We start from the raw sequence: 26,670 nt of genomic DNA on the forward strand, positions 1-26,670 counted from the left end.
CAAAACAGGCCTAGGCTGACGTATTTTTTCAAGTTGAAAAGAGCTAGGCCTAACTCAGCCTAGGCCTACTTCACCCTTCCCTACTTCAGCCTAGGGCTGTTTTGACCATAGCTGAAGTAAGCCTACTTCTAATTTTTCGAAGTTTAGAAAATTTCGGCCTACTTCAGCCCAGGGCTGGTTTGACTTTGGCTACTGTAAGCCTAGTTCTGATTTATGGGAGATAGAAAGCCTGTCTACATCGGCTTAGGCCTATTTGAGCCTGGGGCTGCATTGACCTAGGCTGAAGTAAGCCTACTTCTAATTTTTTGAAGTTTGGAAAATCTCGGCCTACTTCAGCCCAGGGATGGTTTGACTTAGGCTACTGTAGTCCTAGTTCTGATTTATGGGAGCTGGAAAGAACCCGGCCTACATCGACTTAGGCCTATTTGAGCCTGGGGCTGCATTGACCTAGGCTAAAGTAATCCTACTTATAATTTTTCGAAGTTTGAAAAATCTCGGCCTACTTCAGCCCAGGGCTGGTTTGACTTTGGCTACTGTAGGCCTAGTTCTGATTTATGGGAGCTGGAAAGAACCCGGCCTACATCGACTTAGGCCTATTTGAGCCTGGGGCTGCATTGACCTAGGCTAAAGTAATCCTACTTATAATTTTTCGAAGTTTGAAAAATCTCGGCCTACTTCAGCCCAGGGCTGGTTTGACTTTGGCTACTATAGGCCTAGTTCTGGTTTATGGAAGATAGAAAGAACCCTGCCTACAATGGCTTAGGCCTATTTGAGCCTGGGGCTGCATTGAACTAGGCTGAAGTAAGCCTACTTCTAATTTTTGAAAGTCTTAAAAATCTCGGCATACTTCAGCCCAGGGATGGTTTGACATAGGCTACTGTAGTCCTAGTTCTGATTTATGGGAGCTGGAAAGAACCCGGCCTACATCGACTTAGGCCTATTTGAGCCTGGGGCTGCATTGACCTAGGCTAAAGTAATCCTACTTATAATTTTTCGAAGTTTGAAAAATCTCGGCCTACTTCAGCCCAGGGCTGGTTTGACTTTGGCTACTGTAGGCCTAGTTCTGGTTTATGGAAGATAGAAAGAACCCTGCCTACAATGGCTTAGGCCTATTTGAGCCTGGGGCTGCATTGACCTAGGCTGAAGTAAGCCTACTTCTAATTTTTAAAAGTCTTAAAAATCTTAGCCTACTTCAGCCCAGGGCTGGTTTGACTTAGGCTACTGTAGGCCGAGTTCTGATTTATTGGAGCCTATTTGAGCCTGGGGCTGCAGTGACCGAGGCTGAAGTAAGCCTACTTCTAATTTTTTCAAGTTTGTAAAAACTCGTCCTAATTCGGCCGAAGCCTACTTCAGCCTAGGGATGGTTTGACTTAGGCTACTATAAGCCTAGTTCTGATTTATTGGAGTTAGAAAGAACTAGGCCTAAATCAGCTTAGGCCTACTTCAGCCTGAGGCTGCATTGACCTAGGCTGAAGTAAACCGACTTCTAATCTTTTGGAGTTAGAAAGAACTCAACCTAACTCAGCCTAGGCCTACTTCAGCCTTACCTACTTCATCCTAGGGCTGTTTTGACCTAAGCTGAAGTAGGTTAGGCGAAAATAGACCAACTTCTATTTCGGGATTAGAGAGAATTAGGCCTACTTCAGCCAAAAAAAGCCAAAAGTATTACCAATGAAAGAATTGAACACCATAAATACTATTTTTTTCAAAAATTTTCAAACTCCAATAGTTTCGTTTCCACCAAATTTGGCGTGCAGCAGTTTTTTAGCCAATTTCATCGAACAGCCAGTGAAATTTGCGGAAAAACTATTTTTGAACAACCCTAACGAGCAGTCACTCAAAACGCTCCAAAACAATCTGCTACCTCTCGATGAAGCCCGTTAATATGAATTCTCTCAATACGGTCGAAATATCCGTCCGCCCAGTACACGAAATTGGTCTTGTAGTCGATGGTCAGGCCGTTGGGCCAGAGCAGGCGTTGCCCCGACACGAACACGGTCCGGTTGGACCCGTCCATCCACGCGCGTTCTATCTGCCCGAACTTGGACCCCACGATCCTGTCTTTCCAGTCCGTCCAGAACATGACACTGGAGAACATCAAAAACAAGGCTTATGTTATTAAAAAATTTAAATTTGAAAGAATTATAAAAAAAAAATATTATTGTAAAAATAATGAAAAATATGGAAAAATTAGGATAATTGAAAATAACAAAAAGGTATTATTTCAATATAAAATTAACATTAGCAGTATATTTTGGCTTAAAATGCACCATTTCGGGTTGTCATATCATAGGATATTATGCATTGGAGGTGAAGTTGAGCAAGTTTGAAAACAATTCTAATTTTTGGATTTATTCGAGGATAAAGAATCCCAATATTGAACAATCGTATTCGAAGGCTAAAAGATGGTATCATTACTATCATTTCACAGAACCTCTGTCTTCCAAGGTTAAAAATACTAGAAAAAACTCATGTCACTGGACAAATTTCTTCAGTATTTACATTCAGAACTGTTTCAAGGTCAAATGGCTGCAAAATACGGGCAAAAATCACTAACAGGACACATTCCACCCAAAAAAAAATAGGGCAAACGCCATACGACAAAACAATTGGGGTGTACTCACGCCTTGGCGGGATGTACCGCTATGGTTCTGATGTGGGTGACGTTGTTCCTCACGATAACTTTGCGTACGTGCGGGCCTGGATGGAAAATGAACATAAATTTTCGGAGCAAATACCAACTGAAAAATATCACATTTTTTGGCCGAAAACATTAACATGAGGAACAAATCTTTGCCGATAAACCGATAAATCGTGTCAAAATAAGGTGTATTTCAAGTAGAACGCCTGATCAACGACACTTATCTGAAAACTGCATCCCATATCAACTTCAATATTTACAGTAGATTATTTCCATTATTGGGGTCGTGAAATAATTTTGAATATATACATCTCACATTTGTCAGGGGTAATCGTCAGTAACCAGTAGAGAATTGGAAAGCACATTGTATATCGGCAATTATACAAAATATGACGTCACCAGCGTGAAATTTCCAATAATTGGCGCGAGCAGATGGCTTAAGCTCAATGCGCTAATTTCACAGTGTACTACTATACACTGCTTCTGTTGACGCATACTAGGTTGGCAGATTTTGATAAGGGCCAGTGTTTCTAAATTCCAAAACCCCAAATTAAGGAATAATCTTCGTATCCAAATTTTTCAAAGACAATTTGCAGAAAATCTCGAGAAATTGGTATTTTTCAACGAAGAAAATGGAGGACATATCCTTGAATTACGATTTTTTAAAACCAAATCGGGCTCGATTACAGAGTAATACAAACCTTCTGGCCTTGGCGTGGCCCCGTTTGGAGTGGTTAGATTCGTGACCGATATGGTCTTGGACCCGTCGTCGGTCCAATACAGATTGCCGCTCATCCAGTCCACGGCCAGGCCCTCGCAAGCGTGGACCCCGGATTTGAAGAGGACCTGAGATAAGAGACTTTCAGTAAATATTCAGTCGTTACGCCAGAAAGAAAAAAAATGGATTGAAAAAAAAATTGAAATTTAAAAATTTTAATATAATCTATATAATTCATAACTCACGTCGTCCATCAAATTCCCGATTTTTCTCTGCGCGATCACAAGCCTCGAAGTATCAGAAAATACGATCCAACGGTTGCCCGCGGTGTCACTGAACAGAAATATCACATATAGAATAATATATCGATAATAAAATAAACAATGATATTTCCTCGTAATATTTGGAAAAAAAAGTGTGTAGCTATGATTCTAATTCTAGTCTAATTTGGAAAAAAGACTTTGTAGTTATAATTATAATTCTAGTCTGATTTAGAAAGAAACTTTGTAGTAGTTATAATTCGGATTATAGTGTGATTTGTAAAAAAGACTTTAGCTATAATTCTAATTCTAGTTTACTTTGGAAAAAAGCTGGTTATAATTCTAATTCTAGTCTAATTTGGAGAAAAACTTTGTAGTCAGAATTATAATCCAAGTCGGATTTAGAAAGAAACTTTGTAGCGGTCATAATTATAATTATAGTGTAATTTGTAAAAAGACTGTAGCTGTAATTCTAGTTCTAGTCTACTTTGGAAAAAAACTAGTTATAATTCTAATTCTAGTATAATTTGGAAAAAAAAGTGTGTAGCTATGATTCTAATTGTAGACTAATTTGGAAAAGAAACTATATAGTTGATATTCTAATTCTTGCATAATTTGTACCGAGACTATGTAGCTACGATTCTAATTTGGAATAAAATTTTGTAGTTATAATTCTAACTCCAGTCTAGTCCAGTCCAATTTGGAAAAAACTGTGTGGTTATGATTCTAATTCCACACTAATTGATTTAATTTGGAAAAAAAAAACTATATAGTTAAAACTGTAATTCTTGCGTACTTTGGAAAAAGACTCTGCAGCCATGATTCTAATTCTAGTCTAGTCTAATCTGGAACAAAACTTTGTAGTTATAATTCTAATTCCAGTCTATTTTAGAAAAAAACTGTAGTTATAATTCTAATTCTAGCCTAATTCGTAAAAAGACCGTGGTTATAATTCTAATTCTGGTCTACTTTGAAAAAAATGTAGTAGTAGTTCTAATTCTAATTGTAGTCTAATTTCAAAAAAAAAAAAACTATGCGGTTACAATTGTAATTCTTGCGTAATTTGGAAAGAGACTATGTAGCTTTAATTCTATTTCTCAAAAAAAAACAGAACCGCTATCATACTTGTAATAGTCGATGGCTTTCGGCGTCTGTAAATTCTCGATAGGAACCATCGGCTCGACGGCTTGCGATTTTCGCAGTAAGTTGATGGCTTTGATCTCTCCCGGCATCGATTTTCCGAACAGCAGGAATTTCTCTTCGTCTTTTGGCTCTGCAAAGTAGTATATTCAATATTCCGTACATAGCAATAGTCACTAGGCGTTGAAGGCACACTATATCTATTCAATAACCTATGTATTCCTACAGAAATATCGCAAATATATTGCCTCAAAAAGGCCTATAGTCCATGTCCCCACAAAAAAGTTAATTCACAATTCGATGTAACAGACAGACAAGAAAGCCCACTCACTTTGGCAAGTGACTCCGTCGTCCAGCAACACGTAACCGGCCCTGCATCGGCAACTGCCGTGGCGCGAGCTATTCCCTAGCAGGCACAGCTGGTCGCACTCTACCCGCTTGCAATAGTTGTCTTCATCTGGTACTGTAAAGAAAGTTTAATAATAATCTTCGGCTGACACTCGTCAGGGGTAATCGTCAGCGACTAGCAGAGCATCGGAAAGAACATTGTATATCAACAGCATATCCACATATAACTGTAGGCTACTTTTAAATAATTTGGTACAACCCCAGCAGCATTGTGACATAGTCCAAAGAAAACCATCGTCTCGACGAAATTCAAAAAATAACGTGTCAAACCTAAAAAGTATTTCAAAATTTGATGCTTGGTTTATCTCATAAATGGACAAGCATCTAACTCCTTCTATTTCGCAGCCGAGATATAAAATTTTAATACCGTAAACCGGGGTAACTTTTGGACTTGAGGGTAACTTTGGGCATGTAGCAGTGAAACATTTAAACGGTTATTGATGGATAGGGGTTGCCGCTGGATATCCAATTCTTTTCCATGAGGCAACGGTACCGCAAGTAGCCTCAATAAAACGTGGATTCATTTCACTACCAGATTAACATGACCCAACATTGATAAATTAATGGCGGGGGGGTCGAGGTCATCAAAATTGACGGTCATTGTGAATCTTACTACCAAGCATAGATAGCGTGCGAGTCATAGATTCAAAACTTGGCAGCAGATACCTCTAAGCAGTCTTAACTCGTGGCAAAAATCTCGGCGCTTCTTCGATATACGCCCGAGATCAAAACAGTGTTCCCCATGACACCCGTAAATGTTTCCGCATGAACACGATAAAATTTTATAAACGCCGAAATATTTTTTTGCATTTGAATAGACGGATATCAGGGTTGGGGAATGGAGATATTGGTGTTGAATGTGGGTTAGGGTCAAAGTTTGGGTTAGGGTATCCCAAGATTACGGTTGGGGGAGGGGGTAATAGGGAAGAGGAAGGAGGGATATTAGGGTTGGATGTGGGTTAGGGTCAAAGTTGAGGTTAGGGTATCCCAAGTTTAGGGTTGGGGCCTGAGGGAGAGGGGGATACTAGGGTTGGGGAGGGGTATTAGGGTTGGATGTGGGTTAGGGTTAAGGTTGGGGTCAAAGTTTAGGTTGGTGTATCCCTAACCCACATTCAACCCCCTCCCCCAACCGTAATATTGGGACACCCTAACCTTAACTTTGACCCTTACCCTCCCACATCCAACTCCAAGACCCCCCTCCCCCAACCAGAATATACCCATTCCCCAACCCTAATCCTGGGATATCCCAACCTCAACTTTGACCCTAACTCTAACCCACATCCAACTCTTATACCCCTCCCCCAACCCTAATATACCCCTTCCCCAACCCTAATCTTTGGATACCCTAACCCCAACTTTTACCCTAACCCACATCCAACCCTAATATCCCTCCATCCTCTTTCCTAATACCCTCTGCCCCAACCCTAATCTTGGGATACCCTAACCCCAACCCACCTCCAACCCTAATATATGTCTCTCCAAAGGCAAAAAAACAATTTATTTTGACGTTTATAAAATTGTATCGTGCTCATGGGAAGCACTTGCTGGTGCTACGTGAAACACTGTTTCGATCTCGGGCGTATATCGAAGAAGCGCCAAAATCTCAGCGCGCTCGCCCTCTGGATAAATACGAGAAAATGTGATGTCCAAAGTTACTCCATCAAGCTTTGGACAGTGGAACATGTGATATTTAGAGCTCTGGAAAGTGGCTGCTTCATCTGCGTCAAAGTTTATCGTCTACTATGCTCGTTATGACCTGACAGATGGTTTTTTAAAATGGAATGAGACGGTTAATGAGTACAGAGTTTGCCAAAATATGAAAAAATGGGTAGGCAATAAGCGGGTGGTAGCTACTTCAAAAACATGTCGCACACTCTTAGCATTTCCAAGATGCAAAGCAAAATACTGAAAAATTGTCCAGAGTTACCGAGGTTCACGGTGTTGTAGTCGGTCTACTGTTCCGAACGCAAATACTCACCTGGGATCTGAGCGGTGCGGTGCACAATGCGGATGCTGCCGGGCTGTTTCAGCCCGTTAAATATCGTCATGACTTCGGTGGTACCGTGTCGCTGGGACGGCGGGCCACCGCGCCAGGCATCGATACGTATTATGCTCTGGTCGTTCCAATTGGTCGCGTACAGGTAACCTGTAACGTTGACGGTCGACCACTGGTTTTCTGAGTAGTTCTAGATCTATTCCTAGAGAGTAGTTGCGGTTCTAGTTGAGGATTTTGGAAAGTGAGTGGTTCCAGATCTAGTTCTAGTTGAGGTTTTTGGAAAGTGGGTAGTTCTAATTGTAGTTGTACTTGAAGGTTTCGAAGGAAGTTGTTTTAGTTCTGGTTCTAGATTTTCAAAAGCGAGTAGTTCCAGTTGTAGTTGAAGGTTTTGAAAAGAGGATAGTTCTAGTTCTAGTTGAGCATTTTGAAAAGTGAGTAGTTGTATTTCTAGTTCTAGTTGTAGTTGAAGATTTTGAAAAGAGGATAGGTTCTAGTTCTAGTTGAGCATTTTGAAAAGTGAGTAGTTGTATTTCTAGTTCTAGTTGAGAATTTTCAAAAGAGGATAGTTCTAGTTCTAGTTGAGGATTTTGAAAACTGAATAGTTGTATTTCTAGTTCTAGTTGAGAATTTTCAAAAGAGGATAGTTCTAGTTCTAGTTGAGCATTTTGAAAACTGAGTAGTTGTATTTCTAGTTCTAGTTGTAGTTGAAGATTTTGAAAAGAGGATAGGTTCTAGTTCTAGTTGAGCATTTTGAAAAGTGAGTAGTTGTATTTCTAGTTCTAGTTGAGAATTTTCAAAAGAGGATAGTTCTAGTTCTAGTTGAGCATTTTGAAAACTGAGTAGTTGTATTTCTAGTTCTAGTTGTAGTTGAAGATTTTGAAAAGAGGATAGGTTCTAGTTCTAGTTGAGCATTTTGAAAAGTGAGTAGTTGTATTTCTAGTTCTAGTTGAGAATTTTCAAAAGAGGATAGTTCTAGTTCTAGTTGAGGATTTTGAAAACTGAATAGTTGTATTTCTAGTTCTAGTTGAGAATTTTCAAAAGAGGATAGTTCTAGTTCTAGTTGAGGATTTTGAAATGTGAGTAGTTGTATTTCTAGTTCTAGTTGAGAATTTTCAAAAGAGGATAGTTCTAGTTCTAGTTGAGCATTTTGAAAACTGAATAGTTGTATTTCTAGTTCTAGTTCTAGTTGAGAATTTTCAAAAGAGGATAGTTCTGGTTCTAGTTGAGCATTTTGAAATGTGAGTAGTTCTAGCTCTAGTTGTGGTTGAAGATTTAGAAGCAAGTAGTTGTAGTTCTAGTTGAGCATTTTAAAACATGAGTAGTTCTAGTTCTAGTTCTAGTTGAGGATTTTGGAAAGTGAGTAGTTCCAGATCTAGTTCTAGTTGAGGATTTTGGAAAGAGGGTAGTTCTAATTGTAGTTGTACTTGAAGATTTCGAAGGAAGTTGTTGTAGTTCTAGTTCTAGATTTTCAAAAGTGAGTAGTTCCAGTTGTAGTTGAAGATTTTGAAAAGAGGATAGTTCTAGTGCTAGTTGAGCATTTTGAAAAGTGAGTAGTTGTATTTCTAGTTCTAGTTGAGAATTTTCAAAAGAGGATAGTTCTAGTTCTAGTTGAGCATTTTGAAAACTGAGTAGTTGTATTTCTAGTTCTAGTTGTAGTTGAAGATTTTGAAAAGAGGATAGGTTCTAGTTCTAGTTGAGCATTTTGAAAAGTGAATAGTTGTATTTCTAGTTCTAGTTGAGAATTTTCAAAAGAGGATAGTTCTAGTTCTAGTTGAGGATTTTGAAAACTGAATAGTTGTATTTCTAGTTCTAGTTGAGAATTTTCAAAAGAGGATAGTTCTAGTTCTAGTTGAGGATTTTGAAATGTGAGTAGTTGTATTTCTAGTTCTAGTTGAGAATTTTCAAAAGAGGATAGTTCTAGTTCTAGTTGAGCATTTTGAAAACTGAATAGTTGTATTTCTAGTTCTAGTTCTAGTTGAGAATTTTCAAAAGAGGATAGTTCTGGTTCTAGTTGAGCATTTTGAAATGTGAGTAGTTCTAGCTCTAGTTGTGGTTGAAGATTTAGAAGCAAGTAGTTGTAGTTCTAGTTGAGCATTTTAAAACATGAGTAGTTCTAGTTCTAGTTCTAGTTGAGGATTTTGGAAAGTGAGTAGTTCCAGATCTAGTTCTAGTTGAGGATTTTGGAAAGAGGGTAGTTCTAATTGTAGTTGTACTTGAAGATTTCGAAGGAAGTTGTTGTAGTTCTAGTTCTAGATTTTCAAAAGTGAGTAGTTCCAGTTGTAGTTGAAGATTTTGAAAAGAGGATAGGTTCTAGTGCTAGTTGAGCATTTTGAAAAGTGAGTAGTTGTATTTCTAGTTCTAGTTGAGAATTTTCAAAAGAGGATAGTTCTAGTTCTAGTTGAGCATTTTGAAAAGTGAGTAGTTGTATTTCTAGTTCTAGTTGAGAATTTTCAAAAGAGGATAGTTCTAGTTCTAGTTGAGCATTTTGAAAAGTGAATAGTTGTATTTCTAGTTCTAGTTGAGAATTTTCAAAAGAGGATAGTTCTAGTTCTAGTTGAGGATTTTGAAAACTGAATAGTTGTATTTCTAGTTCTAGTTGAGAATTTTCAAAAGAGGATAGTTCTAGTTCTAGTTGAGCATTTTGAAAACTGAATAGTTGTATTTCTAGTTCTAGTTCTAGTTGAGAATTTTCAAAAGAGGATAGTTCTGGTTCTAGTTGAGCATTTTGAAATGTGAGTAGTTCTAGCTCTAGTTGTGGTTGAAGATTTAGAAGCAAGTAGTTGTAGTTCTAGTTGAGCATTTTAAAACATGAGTAGTTCTAGTTCTAGTTCTAGTTGAGGATTTTGGAAAGTGAGTAGTTCCAGATCTAGTTCTAGTTGAGGATTTTGGAAAGAGGGTAGTTCTAATTGTAGTTGTACTTGAAGATTTCGAAGGAAGTTGTTGTAGTTCTAGTTCTAGATTTTCAAAAGTGAGTAGTTCCAGTTGTAGTTGAAGATTTTGAAAAGAGGATAGTTCTAGTGCTAGTTGAGCATTTTGAAAAGTGAGTAGTTGTATTTCTAGTTCTAGTTGAGAATTTTCAAAAGAGGATAGTTCTAGTTCTAGTTGAGCATTTTGAAAAGTGAGTAGTTGTATTTCTAGTTCTAGTTGAGAATTTTCAAAAGAGGATAGTTCTAGTTCTAGTTGAGCATTTTGAAAAGTGAGTAGTTGTATTTCTAGTTCTAGTTGAGAATTTTCAAAAGAGGATAGTTCTAGTTCTAGTTGAGGATTTTGAAAACTGAATAGTTGTATTTCTAGTTCTAGTTCTAGTTGAGAATTTTCAAAAGAGGATAGTTCTGGTTCTAGTTGAGCATTTTGAAATGTGAGTAGTTCTAGCTCTAGTTGTGGTTGAAGATTTAGAAGCAAGTAGTTGTAGTTCTAGTTGAGCATTTTAAAACATGAGTAGTTCTAGTTCTAGTTCTAGTTGAGGATTTTCAAAGGTGATTAGTTCTAGTTGTAGTTGAAGATTTTGAAGCGAGCAGTTGTAGTTCTAGTTCTAGTAGCAGATTTTGACAAATTAGTAATTCTAGTTCTAGTTCTGGGGGCGAATTTTGAAATACGAGTAGTTCTAGTTCTAGTTGTAGTAGAAGATTTTGAAGCGAGTAGTTGTAGTTCTAGTTGAGGATTTTGAAAACTGAGTAGTTTTATGTCTAGTTCTAGTTGAGTATTTTGAAACATGAGTAGTTCTAGTTCTAGTTGTGGTTGAAGATTTCGAAGCAAGTAGTTGTAGTTGTAGTTCTAGTTGAGGATTTTCAAAAGCGAGTAGTTCTAGTTCTACTTGAGCATTTTGAAACATGAGTAGTTCTAGTTCTAGTTGAAGATTTTGAAGCGAGCAGTCGTAGTTCTAGTTCTAGTTACGAATTTTGAAAAGTGAGTAGTGATAGTTATAGTTCTTTTTGGAAATTGAGTACCGGTAGCTCTATTTCTAGTTCTAGTAGTCGATAGGGACATAGACAGGCTATCTCAAACCACAGTCCTTTTGAAATCCTGGCACCAGACAACATTTCTAAACCCAATTCGCAATGCAGGAATTCGTATTCGAAATTTAACATAATTGGATAAGTTCTGTTGCTGCTTTTTAAGGGTCATTAGCTCTAGCGCTAGTTACGACCATTGAACACCCCTGTAATCGACGCGAAAATCCGTACCATCAAAATACGCGATCCGATGTAAATTCTGCACGCTCATAGAGGCCGCTATCTGAGTGCGCGTGCCGCCGTCGTAGTCCACAGAGTCCACGTAATCTGGAAAAGATTTCGAGCCTTGAATGACACGCGGAATCGTCCCGAGAAATCAAATTACAAAACCAACTACACACAGCCCGCAATAGTCTACTATTTCTTCATAATATATTACGTAAGATAACAGGTAGTCATAATGGAACTTTGAAATCCCGTATACAACAGTGGCAAATCTGATATTGGCTTCTAACCGGAAGAGTAGATAATCTTATTGAAAAAATGTGTATCCTTTGGTTACTTCCTTACAGAGTCCATAACGTGTACCTAGTGCGAATAAGTATGCGCTATTCACTGCGACGGAGATATCCTCTTTCAAACAAGCCATGAGTGCTCGACTAATTCGATCGATACCATCAATACACGGCAGTGCGTTTCACCATAAACACGCAGTCTGAGAGGGTCAAGAATGGCAAATGTCTGCACAGCAAGGACTATACTACTATATACGCAGTGTACAGTTTTGCTGTAGCATTTTTCAGGAAAATCGGGAGTTGATTAGAATTAATAGTAGAGCATGGAAACATTTCACTAATTAGATGAGAATTGGAAATGAGCACTGACTCGGGCTTGACTCGGTGGCGAGTACAAAATGACTCGACTTGACTCGAGTCAAAACTATAAAAGTCAGATTGTCTCGTGACTCGGAACCTTGCGACTTGCTTACAACCCTGGCTCACACAACACATTTATACTTACTGATATGGGCGTCGACGAAATAGACGCGCTTCCCGATCAGATCCAACGCAATTCCCAGTGGAAACACTATTTTCCTGGACACCAGCACTTTTCTTTCAGTACCGTCCATATTGACACGCTCAAGTTTGGGGTGAATTCCTTGGTCGGAGAAAAATACCTTCCTGCAAATGCGAAATGGGCGACGTTATCAGATTATTATATTTTTCTTCTAAATTAAGCTTGTAATTCTAACCTAATTCGGGACATGTTTCTGTACTCCTACTTTAATTCTGATCTAATTTGGAGAAAAATTTTAGTGTAAAATATACGAATTCGACAAGAAACGTAACCCTACCCTTCTTTTGGGTCCAGGGCAATCCCCCTGGGCATGTTCAATCCCTTTTGCAGTATGGTGATACACGTGGCCCCCGTGCCATCACAAACGTAGAGCCTGTCGTCGGTACCGTCGAGGAAGTAGAAATTCCCGGTCAGCCAGTCGTAAGCAATCTGTTCCACGCCTGAAAAATATAAAGAATTAGATTAAAATTACAATTATAGCTCCGCATTTTTTCTAAATTAGACTAAAATTAGAATTATACCAACACATTTTTTTTCAAATTAGATAAGAATTACAGCTACACAGGTTTTCCAAATTAGATTAGAAGTTTCATTACAGCACCAAATACTTTCCAAATTAGATTAGAATTAGAATTGTAGCTGCACAGTGTTTTTGTCTCGATTACACTAGAATTAGAACTATAGCAACAGTTTTTTTTCCAAATTCGCTTAGAATAAGAACTACAGCGACACAGGTTTTCCAAATTAGACTCAAATCAGAATTATAGCAACACATTTTTTCCAAATTAGATTAGAATTAGAATAGCAGCTGCAGTTTTTTTTCTTGATTATAGAATTATAGTAACAGTTTTTTCGAAATTAGATCACGATTAAAATTTTAGGTACAGGTTTTTCCAAATTAGATTAGAATTAGAATTATAGCTACAGTTTTTTCTAAATAGATCAGAATCCAAATTGTAGCTCAAGTTTTTCCGAATTAGATTAGAATTATAGCTCTACAGTTTTTTTCCCAAATTAGACTAGCATTAGAATTGTAGCTATAGATTTTCTGAATTAAAATAAAATTAGAATTATAACTACAGTTTTTTTTCAAATTAGACTAGAACTAGAATTGTAGCTACAGTTTTTCCGAATTATATTCAAATTAGAATTACAGCTACACATTTTTCTAAATTACACTAAAATTAGAATTATAGCTACATAGTTTTTTTTTCAAATTAGACTAGGAATAGAATTACAGATACACAATTTTTTTTCCAAATTGGACTCGAATTAGAATTATAGCTACAGTTTTTCCGAATTAGATCACAATTAGAATTATAGCTACAGTTTATTTTCCAAATTAGACTAGAATTAGAATTGTATCTACAGTGAGAGCCTACAAACATTTCACGAATTAGATAAGAATTACATTACCGGCATTCCGCTCCAATTAGTCCAATTATACAACTTGTAAAATAATATCATGGCCGGCACCATAAGGTTTACAAGACAACACTTACTATCCACAGAATATAGCAAGTTTATCTTGGTCGTGCTGTTGAGATTGTCTAGCGGCGCGCACACAAACGCGCTGTCCGTGTAGCCCTGGTAGCGTTCGATCCAGCAAGCCCTCTGCCCCGCCACGTCCACTATCATGGCCAGGGTGTTGTGCGAAAACCTGATAGACTTTGAAGGCAAATCCTGCCCTTCCAGCGTAACAGCCTGCAATAAAAGTGTGTGCCTTTATCTGGGTTGTGATGATGCTAGTTGTAGTACTAGCTGCGAGGTTTGATAAGCGAGTAGTTTGGTTTTAGTTCTAGTTTTGAAAAGGGAGTAGTTTTGGTTCCAGTTTTAGTTGCATATTTAGAAAACACGAGTACCGGTAGTTGTAGTTCTAGTTCCCGTTTCTAGTTTTGAAAAGTGATTAGTTGTAGTTCCAGTCGCGAGATTTGAGAAGCGACCAGTTTATTTGTAGGCTAGTTCTAGTTACGATCTTTCAAAAGGGAGTAATTCTAGTTGTAGTTCTAGTTGCGAAGTAGTTTGTACACGCCTGGTTAACCGTCATCTAACTAGGTTGATAGTTTGTACGTACAAGCGAGTCTGGCTTCGAAGCTCAGAAGTCGCATGAAAATTCAAAATTATACGAAATACCACGCACATGTCAAAATTTCATTAACGAAATCGTTTTTTAACGAGTAACATACTGATAATGAAATAAATCTGAATATTTTATTTTCAGTGGTCATGGGTAATCCTCTGCCACTAGTAGAGAATTGAAAAGAACATTATATATCAACAAATATTTGGTTTTTTTTCGATATGAACACATTATTCCGTTGTATACTAGCATAGCACGGTTTCAAGACAACACAAAAACAAAATCTCCCAAATTTTACCCGGACTGATGTCGTCGTGGTGACAAGTATGTAGGCCGAGTCAGGATTCGCGACTCTGCAGTGGCTTTCGCGGTCTCTGGAACTGGCAATCTGGTAGCCTGCCGCGGAATCGCACGAGCATCTGTACAGCAGCTCAGGAGCAAGCTCGCAGTACTGCTCGCAAATGTCCATCTCCTCGCAGTAATGGATATCTGAGAAAGATATAAACCATTTTGGAGTAAAGCAGCAGATTATGGGTATAATCGTCACCATTAGCCTATTGGAATGACTCGAGCCATACTTGTGATACGTTATCCAAATGATTTGACTTGACTCGAGTCGCCGCCATAAATTACTTGACCTGACTCGGATACGACTAAAAAAATTTTTGACTCGAGTTTGACTCGACCCATGTCCAGACTTGAAAATTTTTTAAATGACTCGACAGACTGAAGTCACTAAAAATTTGCGCGACTCGACCCGAAAAGTTTAGAAAAGACTTGACTTGACTTGACTCGAGTCACATTACAAACTCGGGCGACTTGAGTCGTGACTTGTCTGGAAAAAGTTGGAAACTAAGTCGAAAATTTATGTGACTCAACTCGTGAATTGAAAAATTTTTACTGGACTCGACTCAAGTCACTTGGAAACTCTTGGCAATGCGACTCGTGACTTGACTCGAGTAGAAAAATTTCAAAATGACTGAACCAAAATCCAGTCAAAAATTGCGGCGACTCGAAATGACTCGTGACTCGAAAATAGCGACTTGATGCCATGGCTGCAATGAATCGAGTCTCGGTTTTTTTGTGACTCGACTTGACTCGAGTCATTTTTCCAAATGCGTAAAATGACTCGAGTCACGGTTTATGGTGACTCGACTTGACTAGAATCATTTTTTCAAATCCATCAAATGACTCGAGTCGATTTTTATATCGAACTGAAAACTGATCAGTGAGCATAATAACTTGGACTGGGACTCGACCCTCTACTCACTGACTTGAACTCGGTGTTGAATTGAAAATGACTCGACTCGAGTCAAAACTATAAAAGTGAGATTGACTTGTGACTCGGAATCTTGTGACTTGGTTACAACCACCAGCCTATCGACAGTACAGATATCTCACCAACACAAGTTCCGTTGTCTTTGCTTAACCTTTGCCCATCTTCGCAGTAGCACGTCACGTTACGATTTGGCAGGACAGTACACAAACGCTGGCAGCGTCTGCATTCCACAGGCGGGGCTATTCCCGGACTCGATATACCTGAAGATAATATACAGATGGTAATCAGATATACAATAAAGCTACACACATTAGAATAGGATATAGGCTACCAATAAAAAATCATACCATATTATCTTTATTCTGATATAGAACTGTCATGATATTCTTTGCGGTAGCATAACACAGTATTTGAAGTTTGAACCTTCCGTGTCTTCAACACGTCAAAATCTTGAACTTAAAGACGGGCCTAAGACGTCTGCGCTAGCTTAGGAAGGAGATTTTCACATCCAGGCGTTGCCCTAAATATCACACTATTCAGCTGAGGGTTGGTCAGCTCACCCGCGCAATGGTTCCCTTCGTCAGAATGGTCCGAGCAGTCCGGGAATCCGTCGCAAAACTTCTTGAAGGGTATGCATTTGGTCGGGTCGTTTTCGCAGTAATGGCCGACCCCGTTGCAGTCCACGGCACCTGAACGAAGAATGGGTTTAGCGGCATGAGATCCAACATCGTAATTTGTATGGTATAGTATAATAATTGGTGAAAATATACCGGTGCTAAAATACTACGACAATATTAGCCTACTGATTGAAATGATGCGAATCCATCAAAAGTTAGTTCTACTTGACTGAATTTGTAAACTAGAAGTACCTTGACCTGCGCACGGAACGTAAACGCTCGAAAGGTGCGATAGGGGGCAGCCTACATGAGCAATTAGCACTCCCTTAATTTGAATACCAGCCTGTCGGGTAACTTTGGACAATGTAGATTTCTGTACGTTCTGTACATCTGTACGTTTATGAAATCTCTTAAATGTGGCTCATTTGGTAAGAGTTGACGAGAGCAGTGGCTAAATATGAAACAAAATAGTACAAGTCTGGTTCTGGCTTATTGCAAGATTTTTATTTAATACACCCATAAAAATAAAAGTAAAAAATTAAAAATATTAGGCGTATTTATGAAGGCTAATGCCCCCATCCATCATCTCAATTTCATGTCATGTCTTCCCCAATTGTGACTTATAAACAACATTATGGTGAGAAGGTTATCCCCACTGGCGGCGTCAGCAAACATTAAGCTTGTTACCACGATTTATTGCTGATTTCAAATATTTTACTGTTATTTAAAATATGCACTTTCCCTTTCCTGTGTCCTCAGATGGATATATTTTGTCATAATTTATGCCATATTCAGCACGCGCACCTTCAAGAGGATGTAATAAGTTTTTAAAGGAGCTTCCGCCCCTCTTACAATCTCTCAACTTATATTGCCTAACCAATTTTTCCATGTTTTTGCAAACTCGCAGTACATTAACCTTCTCATTCCATTTTCTAAAAGCAATCAAGCAGGTTATACTGAATTAGTTGACACAGATGAAGCAGCCACTTTCCAGAGCTCTAAATATCACATTGTCCACTGTCCAAAGTTACCCCGTTCTGATAAAATATGAGGGGGTCACTTTGGACATCACATTTTCTTACATTCATCTAAGGGGGAGCCTGCTGAGTTTGCTGCCCTAGATTAAGACTACTTAGAGGTATCTGCTGCTGAGTTTTGAATCTGTGGCTCACATGCTATTAATGTTTGGTTATCAGATTTGTAATAACCACCTATTTCAGTGAAATTGACCCCCGAAAATTATTCATCAATGTGGGTCAACTGTATCTGGTAGTTAAATGAATCCACCTTTTACTGAGACTACTATTGGTACTATTGCCTCATGAAAAAGAATTGGACAACCAGCGGCAACTCTTTTCCATCAATAACCATTTAAATCTTTTACTGCTTAGTGTCCAAAGTTACCCCCTTAAGTCCGAAGTTACCCCGGTTTACGGTACTCACTTTCCAGAAGTCGCAACTACAGTAAGAACTAGAAAGAATCACTTTTCAGAAGTCGCAACTAGAACTAGACCTAGAACTACTCATTCTTCAAGCCGCAACTGGAATTAAGAACTACAACTACTCACTTCCAAAAGTCGCAACTACAAATAGAACTGGAAATAATTACTCTCCCGAAGTCGCAACTTGAACTAGAGCTACTAACTCTCCAAAAGTCACAACTCGAATTAGAACTAGAACTACTAACAGTTTCAAGACGCTCAACTAGAATTAGAAGTAGGCCTAACCACTTTCCAAAAGTCGATACTAGAGCTAGAACTACTCATTTTTCAGAAGTCGTTACTAGAATTAGAACTACAAATACCGGTAGTCACTTTCCAAAAGTCGCAACTAGAATTAGTACTAGAAATAAGCACTTTACAAAAATCGCAACTAGAACTAGAGCTAGAACTACTCCCTATTCCAAAACTGCAACTATAACTTGAACTACTCACTTTCCAAAAGACACAACTAGTACTAGAACTACTTATTTTTCAAAATCTGCTAGAACTATTAGAGCAACTCATCAATTAACTATATTGTTAGTTTGTACAAGTCCGCTGTAAATGCCAAACGCGCAGCGAGCTTGCGTCCGATGTAGTCATTTTCACAGTTAGCTAGCGTCGAGGTCAAGGTCGTTATAATATTTTTCTCACATCACCGCTATGTTATGCTGGCAATTTTGACATGTCGCTGGCATTTTCCACTTAATCTCCTTGGCCAAAGAATTTAATCCGATCCGTTTTGTCAACAAATTGTGTGCTTTGAGGTCGTATAGCATGCTAAATATGTCGTCATGTGAATTTCTATCACCTTGTTACACTGAAAGATCATCCATAAAACGGTTTCGATACGGAATGTTTGTTTGTACAACGTAAAAGTGTTGCCTCGGAATAAACAATGGTTAATAATAACTAGGTTGTCGTCACGAGCCTGGTCGATGCCACTGACTGACCTTTTTTCTTTTAGTAGGCTATATCGATGCCTGATCAAGACAAAATTGAATGAGAAATATCGAAGATATTCAATTGAATCATAACTTCAACAAGGACTGTTGACAACAATTTTGTCCAGATTCCAGGGATTCACTGATTACACTGTTGGGTTGCCTAAAAAAACGCTGCCCGCCAAATTTGGCTCGCAGGAGTTTGAAAATTTTGCATTTAATATAAAAATTGAAAAGACATCCAAATTTCACTGTTAATCCCATGAAATTGATAAGTTGTCTAGAAGAACTATGCTCAACAATTTTTTCTCACTTCCAACTGGTAGACGCAAAGTTATTGCGGTTGAAAACTTTGGATTCGCAAAAATAGCCTTGGCGCGGGTAGGCTAATCCTAGAATTATTATAATGAAAAACTCAGATAACTTCGTTTCTACAGGTCGGAAATGCGTCAAATTTGTTTTGCATCGTTTTTGCAGACAACTCAACAATTCCATGGGTTAGCCGGTACAATTTGTAACATAATTTTCAATTTTTTATAATAAATTCAAATTTTTTCAAACTCCAATAGCTTCACATCTACTCGTTGGAATCGAGCCGAATTTTGCGTGCAACATTTTTTCAGACAACCTAACAATTTTAGCTCGTAGCCGCAAAAATTTGACAAAAATTTTATTTTTGAACCACCCAAACGGTCATTCACATCCTACTTAATACTGCATTTGACGACAATACTCACAGATTTCCGGCGATTCGTCGGATCTGTCCTGGCAATCATATTCGTTATCGCAAGTCCAGCCTTTGGCGATGCAATTTTGTTTGTCGCCGATCTGCTCTTTGCAAGTGAACTCGTTCGGCTTGCACGGCTCCGGATCTGAACGAAAACTTTCGGCTCGAATTCAAAGGGGAAATGGCAGCACAAACTGCAATGAAGATTGGATAACTTTACAAAAATGCGTATTATCCTTCAACTTCTATCAGCTCAGTGAGTCAATATCAACGGGGAATGAATTCACTCCGGCAGCATTTTCAGGAAAACCCCACGTTGGTCTAGAATTAAAATTGAGCATAAAAACATTTCAATTAGATTTGAATTGCAAAACCGGCACTTTGCACCAATTAGTCTAATTGAACAGCTAGAAATATATTATAGCTGTTGAAGTCTGCTATAAGCCAATCTCTGGTTCGCTGATTAAAGTGTGGGCGATTGATAAAAGAAGGATGTTAATAGCTTTTAACACATCCAAGCGGTATAACCAAAACCATGGGCAGTCAGTTATTTTCAGTATGAAATTCAATCGCTAACTAGAAGGCATATTGAAGTGTCACAGTTATGCAAAGGACAGTGAGGGAATCAGCAAAATATTTATTTATTGTATCTACACAGTGATTATATTACCTACTATGTTACCTTACCTACCCGAAACACACCTAAGTAACTTTGACAACGGGCTTTTCATAAGAAGTTCATATAATATGATGAGCCAAAACTGATTCTACTGAGAAGCTTGGAATAGTTATATTCCTACCATGATTCCAGGTATATGTCACAGCAATGACTCAGACATAACAAAACACGCGCTATCAGGAAAACAGTGCACTACAAATATATGTAGGCTATTACATTCATTCAAAACCGTCTCAAAACAACACAGAAGACCGAATTTTCTTGGATTTTACGTCTTTTAACATAAATATCACATTCTATAATCTCGCATAGGGATCCAAGGTAGCATTCTTGTGGCTGTGATTGACCTCTAAATACGCCACAAGACGACAGCTGTTTTTAGGTTCTATGAATAGTTATAGTCAATTTCCGTATATGAATGCTTAAATGAGGGATATTAGTTATGTCTAAAGCCGTCTGAGGCTGCTTGTGAAAACCGGGAAAGAGAATTCTTGCAGACTAGCGTCACACGCATGGAGGAATACCAGTCAAACAAGGATAAATCTCGAGTTTTGCTGGTCATATACCGCTATATATCGTGTCTATGAAGACTAAATTTAAACACACTATGCTAACATCGAAATAACAACTCGTAGTCAAGTATAAATTGCAACAAGTCCATTATTACTCAGCGTAAAATCCCCCGCAAAATTGTGCGTCGAGTGCTGGAATCTATGAAGAGCTATCACATAACGACATCATAGTATGTTGTAGTAATGATATGTGTTTCCAGTTTATTTCAAGGGATAGCAGTCGCTAATCTGCGATTCTAAAATGACCGATACAGAATCTATAGAAGTCTAACTGTATGTTTTTGAATAAACTAGACGGTGAGATCCAGATGTAGGCTAGCTACCTTTACATTTTTGTTTGGGAGAGCGTGTCATCCAAGTTACAGCGATGTCTTATTGATATTGAGCTCTGGATGACACAAAATCGTCTATAGTTAAACAAAGAGAAAACTGAACTGATCATTTTTACGCCAACCAGACGCCCGATCGACCACAATCAATTCACCATCAGATTCGGACCAGACACCATCCAAGCCAAGACCTGCGTACGTAACCTAGGTATTCACTTTGACGGCATGCTCTCAATGGAAAAACACATCGACTATACATCAAAGATCTGTTTCATGTATATCCACAAGATCAGTCGAATCAGGAACTACCTATCTGAGGATGCATGCAAAGCCATAATACTGTCGCTGGTGATATCACGGCTTGACTATGGAAATGCTCTGCTTTACGGGGTAAACCAAAATTGCATCGACAAGCTACAAAAGATCCAAAACATCGCTGCTCGTTTGGTAACTCGGTCAAGGAAGCGTGATCACGTAACACCGATTCTTTGATCCCTTCATTGGTTACCCGTGAAATTTAGGTCTGAATACAAGCTTCTTCTGTACGCCTTCAAATGCATGGAGGGAAGTGCACCAGCGTATATTCGTGAGCTAGTGTCAATGTATAATCCCGGAAGAGCGCTACGTTCTCAGTCGCAAAAGCTCTTGTACGTTCCAAGAGTCAGAACATCGACCTACGGCGAGAGAACCTTTTCTTCCTAGGCCGCCATTCAGTGGAACAATCTTCCAATTTCTATCAGACTATGTGACTCGCTATATGTTTTCAAACGCAAAATCAAGACCGTTTTATTCACACGTGCGTTCGAACTAGAGTAGTGTTCATTCCGCCCTACAACTATGCACTTCGTCTTTTATACATATCGTTTACTTTAATATTTTATTGCCATTTATGTACAGCGCCCTAGTGTAGTAATGATATATTGTTATATTCGGCGCTCTATAAATTATTATATTATTATTATTATTATTATAATTAGCCTACTCGACTGTTTCATGCAGCTCCATACGTACTCTGAGGTTTGAAATTACTAGCTTGCATGAAAATCAGCTTTGAAACCAGCAAAACATGCGACCCAGATTGCCGGGTACGTGACTTTTCTAACGACAAATTGCAGGATTTCACCAACTGATGCTAGGTTAGCAGTTATTCATTATTATATCCTAATTATTCTACGGCCGCATGTGGAACTAGATGAGCATATTATTGGTTTAAAGAAGATAACCACACCGTCAATCAGCCACAAGTAGAATGACTCAATGATTGGCTGATTTTCAAAGTTTTTCCAGAAAAATTCACTAACAAAGGTATGAAATGACTACTCAGCCTCACGCCACTGATTACAGAGCAGATCATAAGCTACTGACATACATGGCCTTGAACTGCGAATGTTAATTAGGAAATTATCCTGTATTGTTAAATCTATAAACGGTCATCATTATGATAGCAGTAACTGCATTTAAAGTTTAATTTAAATTGGTAGGCCTATATTTTGTGACGTCATCAAGTAATGCAGATTTCCTCAAACTAACCTAGGGAACAGCTAACTGCCCAGTAGGGCTGTTCAAAAGTAACTATACCCCATGAAATCGCTGGGATATCTGGAAAAACGATACACAACAAATTTGACTCAATTCCAGCCCGTAGAAGCTAAAGTTATGGATGCATAAAATTTTGGAATTCAAATCATAGTATTTACGGTGGGTAGATCGTAGATCTATCATAAATAAAAGAAGAATTTGCCACCGTATATTTTCCAAATCCAAAATTTTGAGCTACAATAACTTCTACTGGTTGGAATTCAGCCAAATTTGACGTCCTATAATTATCTGGCTGGCCAAGTCTTGTTAAAGGTTCGTGACCAAGGAACTTAACAATATCTCTCAAATCCTTTTGAGCCTTTGGAGAGACATTCTCCCATCGTATGTTAATCACAGGCTTAAAGGGGCTTGTGGAAGTGCATTAAACTTTAGGAAATGATTATGAAATTAATCCTCCTATACAGTAAAGTAATCCATACTGATAAAAGTAATCACTATTGATAAACTAATCCCGCATTCTGGGATTATTATGTAGACTATTTTATCAGACCACCTAGCTTGAAGGTTAATTAGCATACATTTGTGCACATAGATACAGCGCAATTACAGAGATTGATGGGGTGTTGGAGAGTGGATTTCCGTGTTCCATTATTCAATATTACAGGAGAAATAAACAAATTTGGTATCCCACTCACTCTGAACCGCAAACTCTGTTTTCATAAGTGCTGACCTACAAAAGTAGACTTTTAGCTGCAAAACATTATCAAAGGCATATTTGTCTTGGATTTACAAGGTTTTCTTGATAACAAGAGTCAGTTCCACCAAAAGGTGGGTTAAATCCCAATACTAACTACTCAATAATAATCTGGGTACAGATAAATAGCCTATGTCTGAATGGAAAATTTCTGAAAACCTCAACAGTGGATCGCTAACCAATAAATGGCAGTGAATTTGGTTAGTGCATCGATTTTAAGGGCTGAAATTACAAAGCTAAAACTGCAAACTTTCAACTCAAAAATGGTAAATCGCATTGACAATAGCATAGTTGATCAGCAAATATATTTCATAAATCGTCAAATTTTCTAAAACAAATCATGAAGCAGGTATATTATATGAGGGAATAGTCAATTTCACCATTTTTGTTTTAGCCTACAATCCCCACAAATATTACCAATTACATAGTATCGATATTGAAATAAATCCGAATATTTTCACCTGTGACTGGTTGCTGACGATTACCCCTGATAAGTGTCAGCCGAAAATATTTGGGTTCATTTCAATTTCAATATGAATATACTACTCAATTGCATATTGAAGTTCTGTACCTCCAAGAAGCTCTTCAAATATTAGCTAGGACTTCGCATGATTCTAACTAAAAATATCGCGTTCCATTATATAGTCATGTTCCATGTTATTGTGCTGGAGCTAGACATTGCCCACATACAGAGAATCTGTCTTATACAGAGGAATACATTTTTCATATTTCCCAGTACTAGCACAAAAATAGCAATATTTCAAGTGGATATAAACTATGCATTTTTCATGTAGGCCTCTAACTACAAAATCATTGATGCTACTAAAAAGGCAGATACGATTAGTTTGGTCATCTCATTAATGAAACAGTATTATTTAGCACAGTAGGCCTATAAAGTTAAGACTTGGACAGCTAGATAAATAGACCAATTAGCGCGAAATGCAGTTAGTTTAATTTTAATCTAATACTAATGCTAATTCTAATTTTGATCTAATTTTGAAATCACGGTGTAGCTCTGCTTCTAATTCTACTCTAATTAGGGAAAAATTGGTAGCTGTAATTCTAATTCTTTTAAAAAAATGTGTAGCAGCAATTATAATTTTAGCCTAATTCAGAAATCACCGTGTAGCTATAATTCTAATTCTACTCTAATTCAGAAATAACTCTATAGCTGTTATTCTGATTCTAATCTAATTTGGAAAAAATGTGTAGCCTAGCTATATATAACAATAATTTTTTTTCTCATTTGGAAATCACTGTGCCACTATGATTCTAATTCTAATCTAATTTGGAAGAAACTTTGTAGCTGTGATTCTACTTATAATCTAATTTGGAAACTTACAAATTTTGAAATTGTCCAAGTCTGTGTGACGTATATTTACAAGATATATCACAATATATTGTGTTATTACGAATGAAAGTTACATCTTTTTGCAGAGATTCCTAGCCAGAAAAAGGGGGCCAGGCAACAAATAGATTTCTCACCGCAATTAATTTCGTCGCTGCCATCTATGCAGTCCCAATCGCCGTCGCACCGCCATTTCAAGGAAATGCATTTCTTTGACCCTCCCACGCAAGTAAACTGCTGTGATGTGCATGTCAAATCTAAACGAAAAAAATCAGCGGTCTTGCAAGTGTTGTGAACCAAAAAACATGAATATTGTGTATACGAGTATTTTAAATCAGATTTAGAAAACTAGATAATTCTAGTTGACATGCTAGATAATTCTAATTAGAGCTGAATGCTGGCAATCTTATTCTAATCTAATTAGTGAAATGTTTCTATGCTTTAATTATAATTCGAATCTTATGTTTGGCTTCCCTGATAATGTTATAGGAGAATTGTATAGTGCGAAACAAGCAAAAATTGTTGTGTACATACATTTAGAATGAACCCACAATCAATATGAACTGAGCTTTGTTTTTGTTCCAGGATTTCTTTTGTAAACCCAGTAATTCCAATTTTAATCAAATTTGGAAAAAATCGTGTAGCTATTATTTTTATATAATTTGTAATCGACGAAATCGCTCGAAATTAATTGGAAGTTGAAAGAACTTGGTATACCGTATCGACAAAAGTATACCAAAATCCTTTTGAATTTGGTACTAGTTGCTGACGATTACCATTGACGAGTGTCAGCCGAAAATATTCAGGTTTATTTCTATATGAATACATTATCCAATTGTATAATGAAGCTCTGTACCTCCAAAAAGTTCTCCTAACTCATACTATATTTACCAATATTCAAATCGACGTTAAGATAGGTTGGCTTTAAGACTTAATCTGGATTTAGTCTATTGCATTCCATGAGTCATTCTCTGTGTTTTCCCCACATTCATTACTTTTCAAGTGCGTCCTATCTTGATTTGATGACCGTTCAAAACTTTTAATCATATACTCCTGCAGACCACAGATATACAAATATGCCCTCAATTTTGATTTGTGCAATGTTAAAATGACATGATCAAGACCACATTCCTTACAAACCATAACAAGACGCTCCCCACTTTACCCTAATAAAACAAAGCACAAAAGTTTACGCATTCATCACACTTGTCGAGCGTGACCCGTGGATAGGGTGAATCTACCATCACTGACAAGTTACGTGTCATTTAGGTTCAAGACCTTGTTACTTAAATCTCAAGAATAGAGAAATTGGAGCAGTAAAACATGCTTGCAGAACGGGAAAATTCCATTGTAAACACTTGGATAATATAATCGAACTTGTACAATAGGGCTGTTCAAAATAAACATTTTCTTCAGATTTCACTTGGCTATGTGATAAAATTGATTGGTTGGTTAAAACAACGATGCACACCAACTTTGGCTTAATTCCTACCAGTAGAAGCGAGATTCTTGCAGCAGAAAGTTTTGAATTTATCATTAAAAAATTCAATTTCAAAATTTTTCTGTCAACCCCATAAAATTGTTAGGCTGTCAGTAGAGATGATGCATACCAAATTTGGCTCATTTCCAACCACTAGAAGCGAATTTATTGCAGTAGAAAAATTTCTAACTCCATGATGTTATAATAAATAATCAAAGATTTAGCCACCGTAAATACTACTTTATTCAAATACAAATTCTTCTACTGCAATAACCGATTGAATAGTATATTCATATTGAAATGAATCGGAATATTTTCGGCTGACACTCGTCAGGGGTAATCGTCAGCAACTAGTAGAGAATTGGAAAAGAACATTGTATATCAACAATCGTATCACAAAATTTGACTTCACGTTATTCAAAATTTCATGCTGGTGATGTCATATTATGAGATATGTTCGTTGATAGAGGATGTTCTTTCCAATTCTCTACTAGTTGCTGACGATTAACCCTGACGGGTGTCAGCCGAAAATATTCCGGTTCATTTTAATATGAATATACTATTCAATCAGTTAATAGTTAGTTGTGTTTTCGTTAGTTAGTTGCCAATTTTTAAAGGTCGTTAGTTCTGGTTACGAGTTTGAAAAGT

At 37.7% G+C, this 26,670-nt stretch overlaps 2 protein-coding genes across 5 annotated transcripts in view; one reads left to right on the forward strand and one right to left on the reverse strand.

Moving 5' to 3' along the window:
• LOC145435343 (prolow-density lipoprotein receptor-related protein 1-like) overlaps nt 1-26,670 on the reverse strand; it is a 145,755-nt gene that overhangs the window by 116,258 nt on the left and 2,827 nt on the right. For all 4 annotated transcript variants that reach the window (XM_080312646.1, XM_080312634.1, XM_080312642.1 and 1 more), the window contains exons 2-17: nt 24,680-24,799; nt 19,332-19,466; nt 16,113-16,241; nt 15,675-15,812; nt 14,572-14,762; nt 13,696-13,897; nt 12,471-12,633; nt 12,137-12,297; nt 11,348-11,443; nt 7,146-7,313; nt 5,091-5,222; nt 4,745-4,892; nt 3,605-3,692; nt 3,343-3,487; nt 2,625-2,700; nt 1,865-2,087 (exon numbers count right to left, since the gene is read on the reverse strand). In XM_080312646.1, coding sequence (XP_080168772.1) covers nt 1,865-2,087; nt 2,625-2,700; nt 3,343-3,487; nt 3,605-3,692; nt 4,745-4,892; nt 5,091-5,222; nt 7,146-7,313; nt 11,348-11,443; nt 12,137-12,297; nt 12,471-12,633; nt 13,696-13,897; nt 14,572-14,762; nt 15,675-15,812; nt 16,113-16,241; nt 19,332-19,466; nt 24,680-24,799 — 2,315 coding nt within the window. The remainder of the gene's footprint in view (nt 1-1,864; nt 2,088-2,624; nt 2,701-3,342; nt 3,488-3,604; nt 3,693-4,744; nt 4,893-5,090; nt 5,223-7,145; nt 7,314-11,347; nt 11,444-12,136; nt 12,298-12,470; nt 12,634-13,695; nt 13,898-14,571; nt 14,763-15,674; nt 15,813-16,112; nt 16,242-19,331; nt 19,467-24,679; nt 24,800-26,670) is intronic.
• LOC145435525 (uncharacterized) overlaps nt 1-26,670 on the forward strand; it is a 349,573-nt gene that overhangs the window by 107,105 nt on the left and 215,798 nt on the right. The gene's annotated exons all lie outside the window — the stretch shown is intronic.

This window comes from Botryllus schlosseri, chromosome 1, assembly GCF_051294905.1.
Source record: "Botryllus schlosseri isolate E-star chromosome 1, Bs_hap1, whole genome shotgun sequence".
Lineage (NCBI taxonomy): Eukaryota > Metazoa > Chordata > Ascidiacea > Stolidobranchia > Styelidae > Botryllus > Botryllus schlosseri.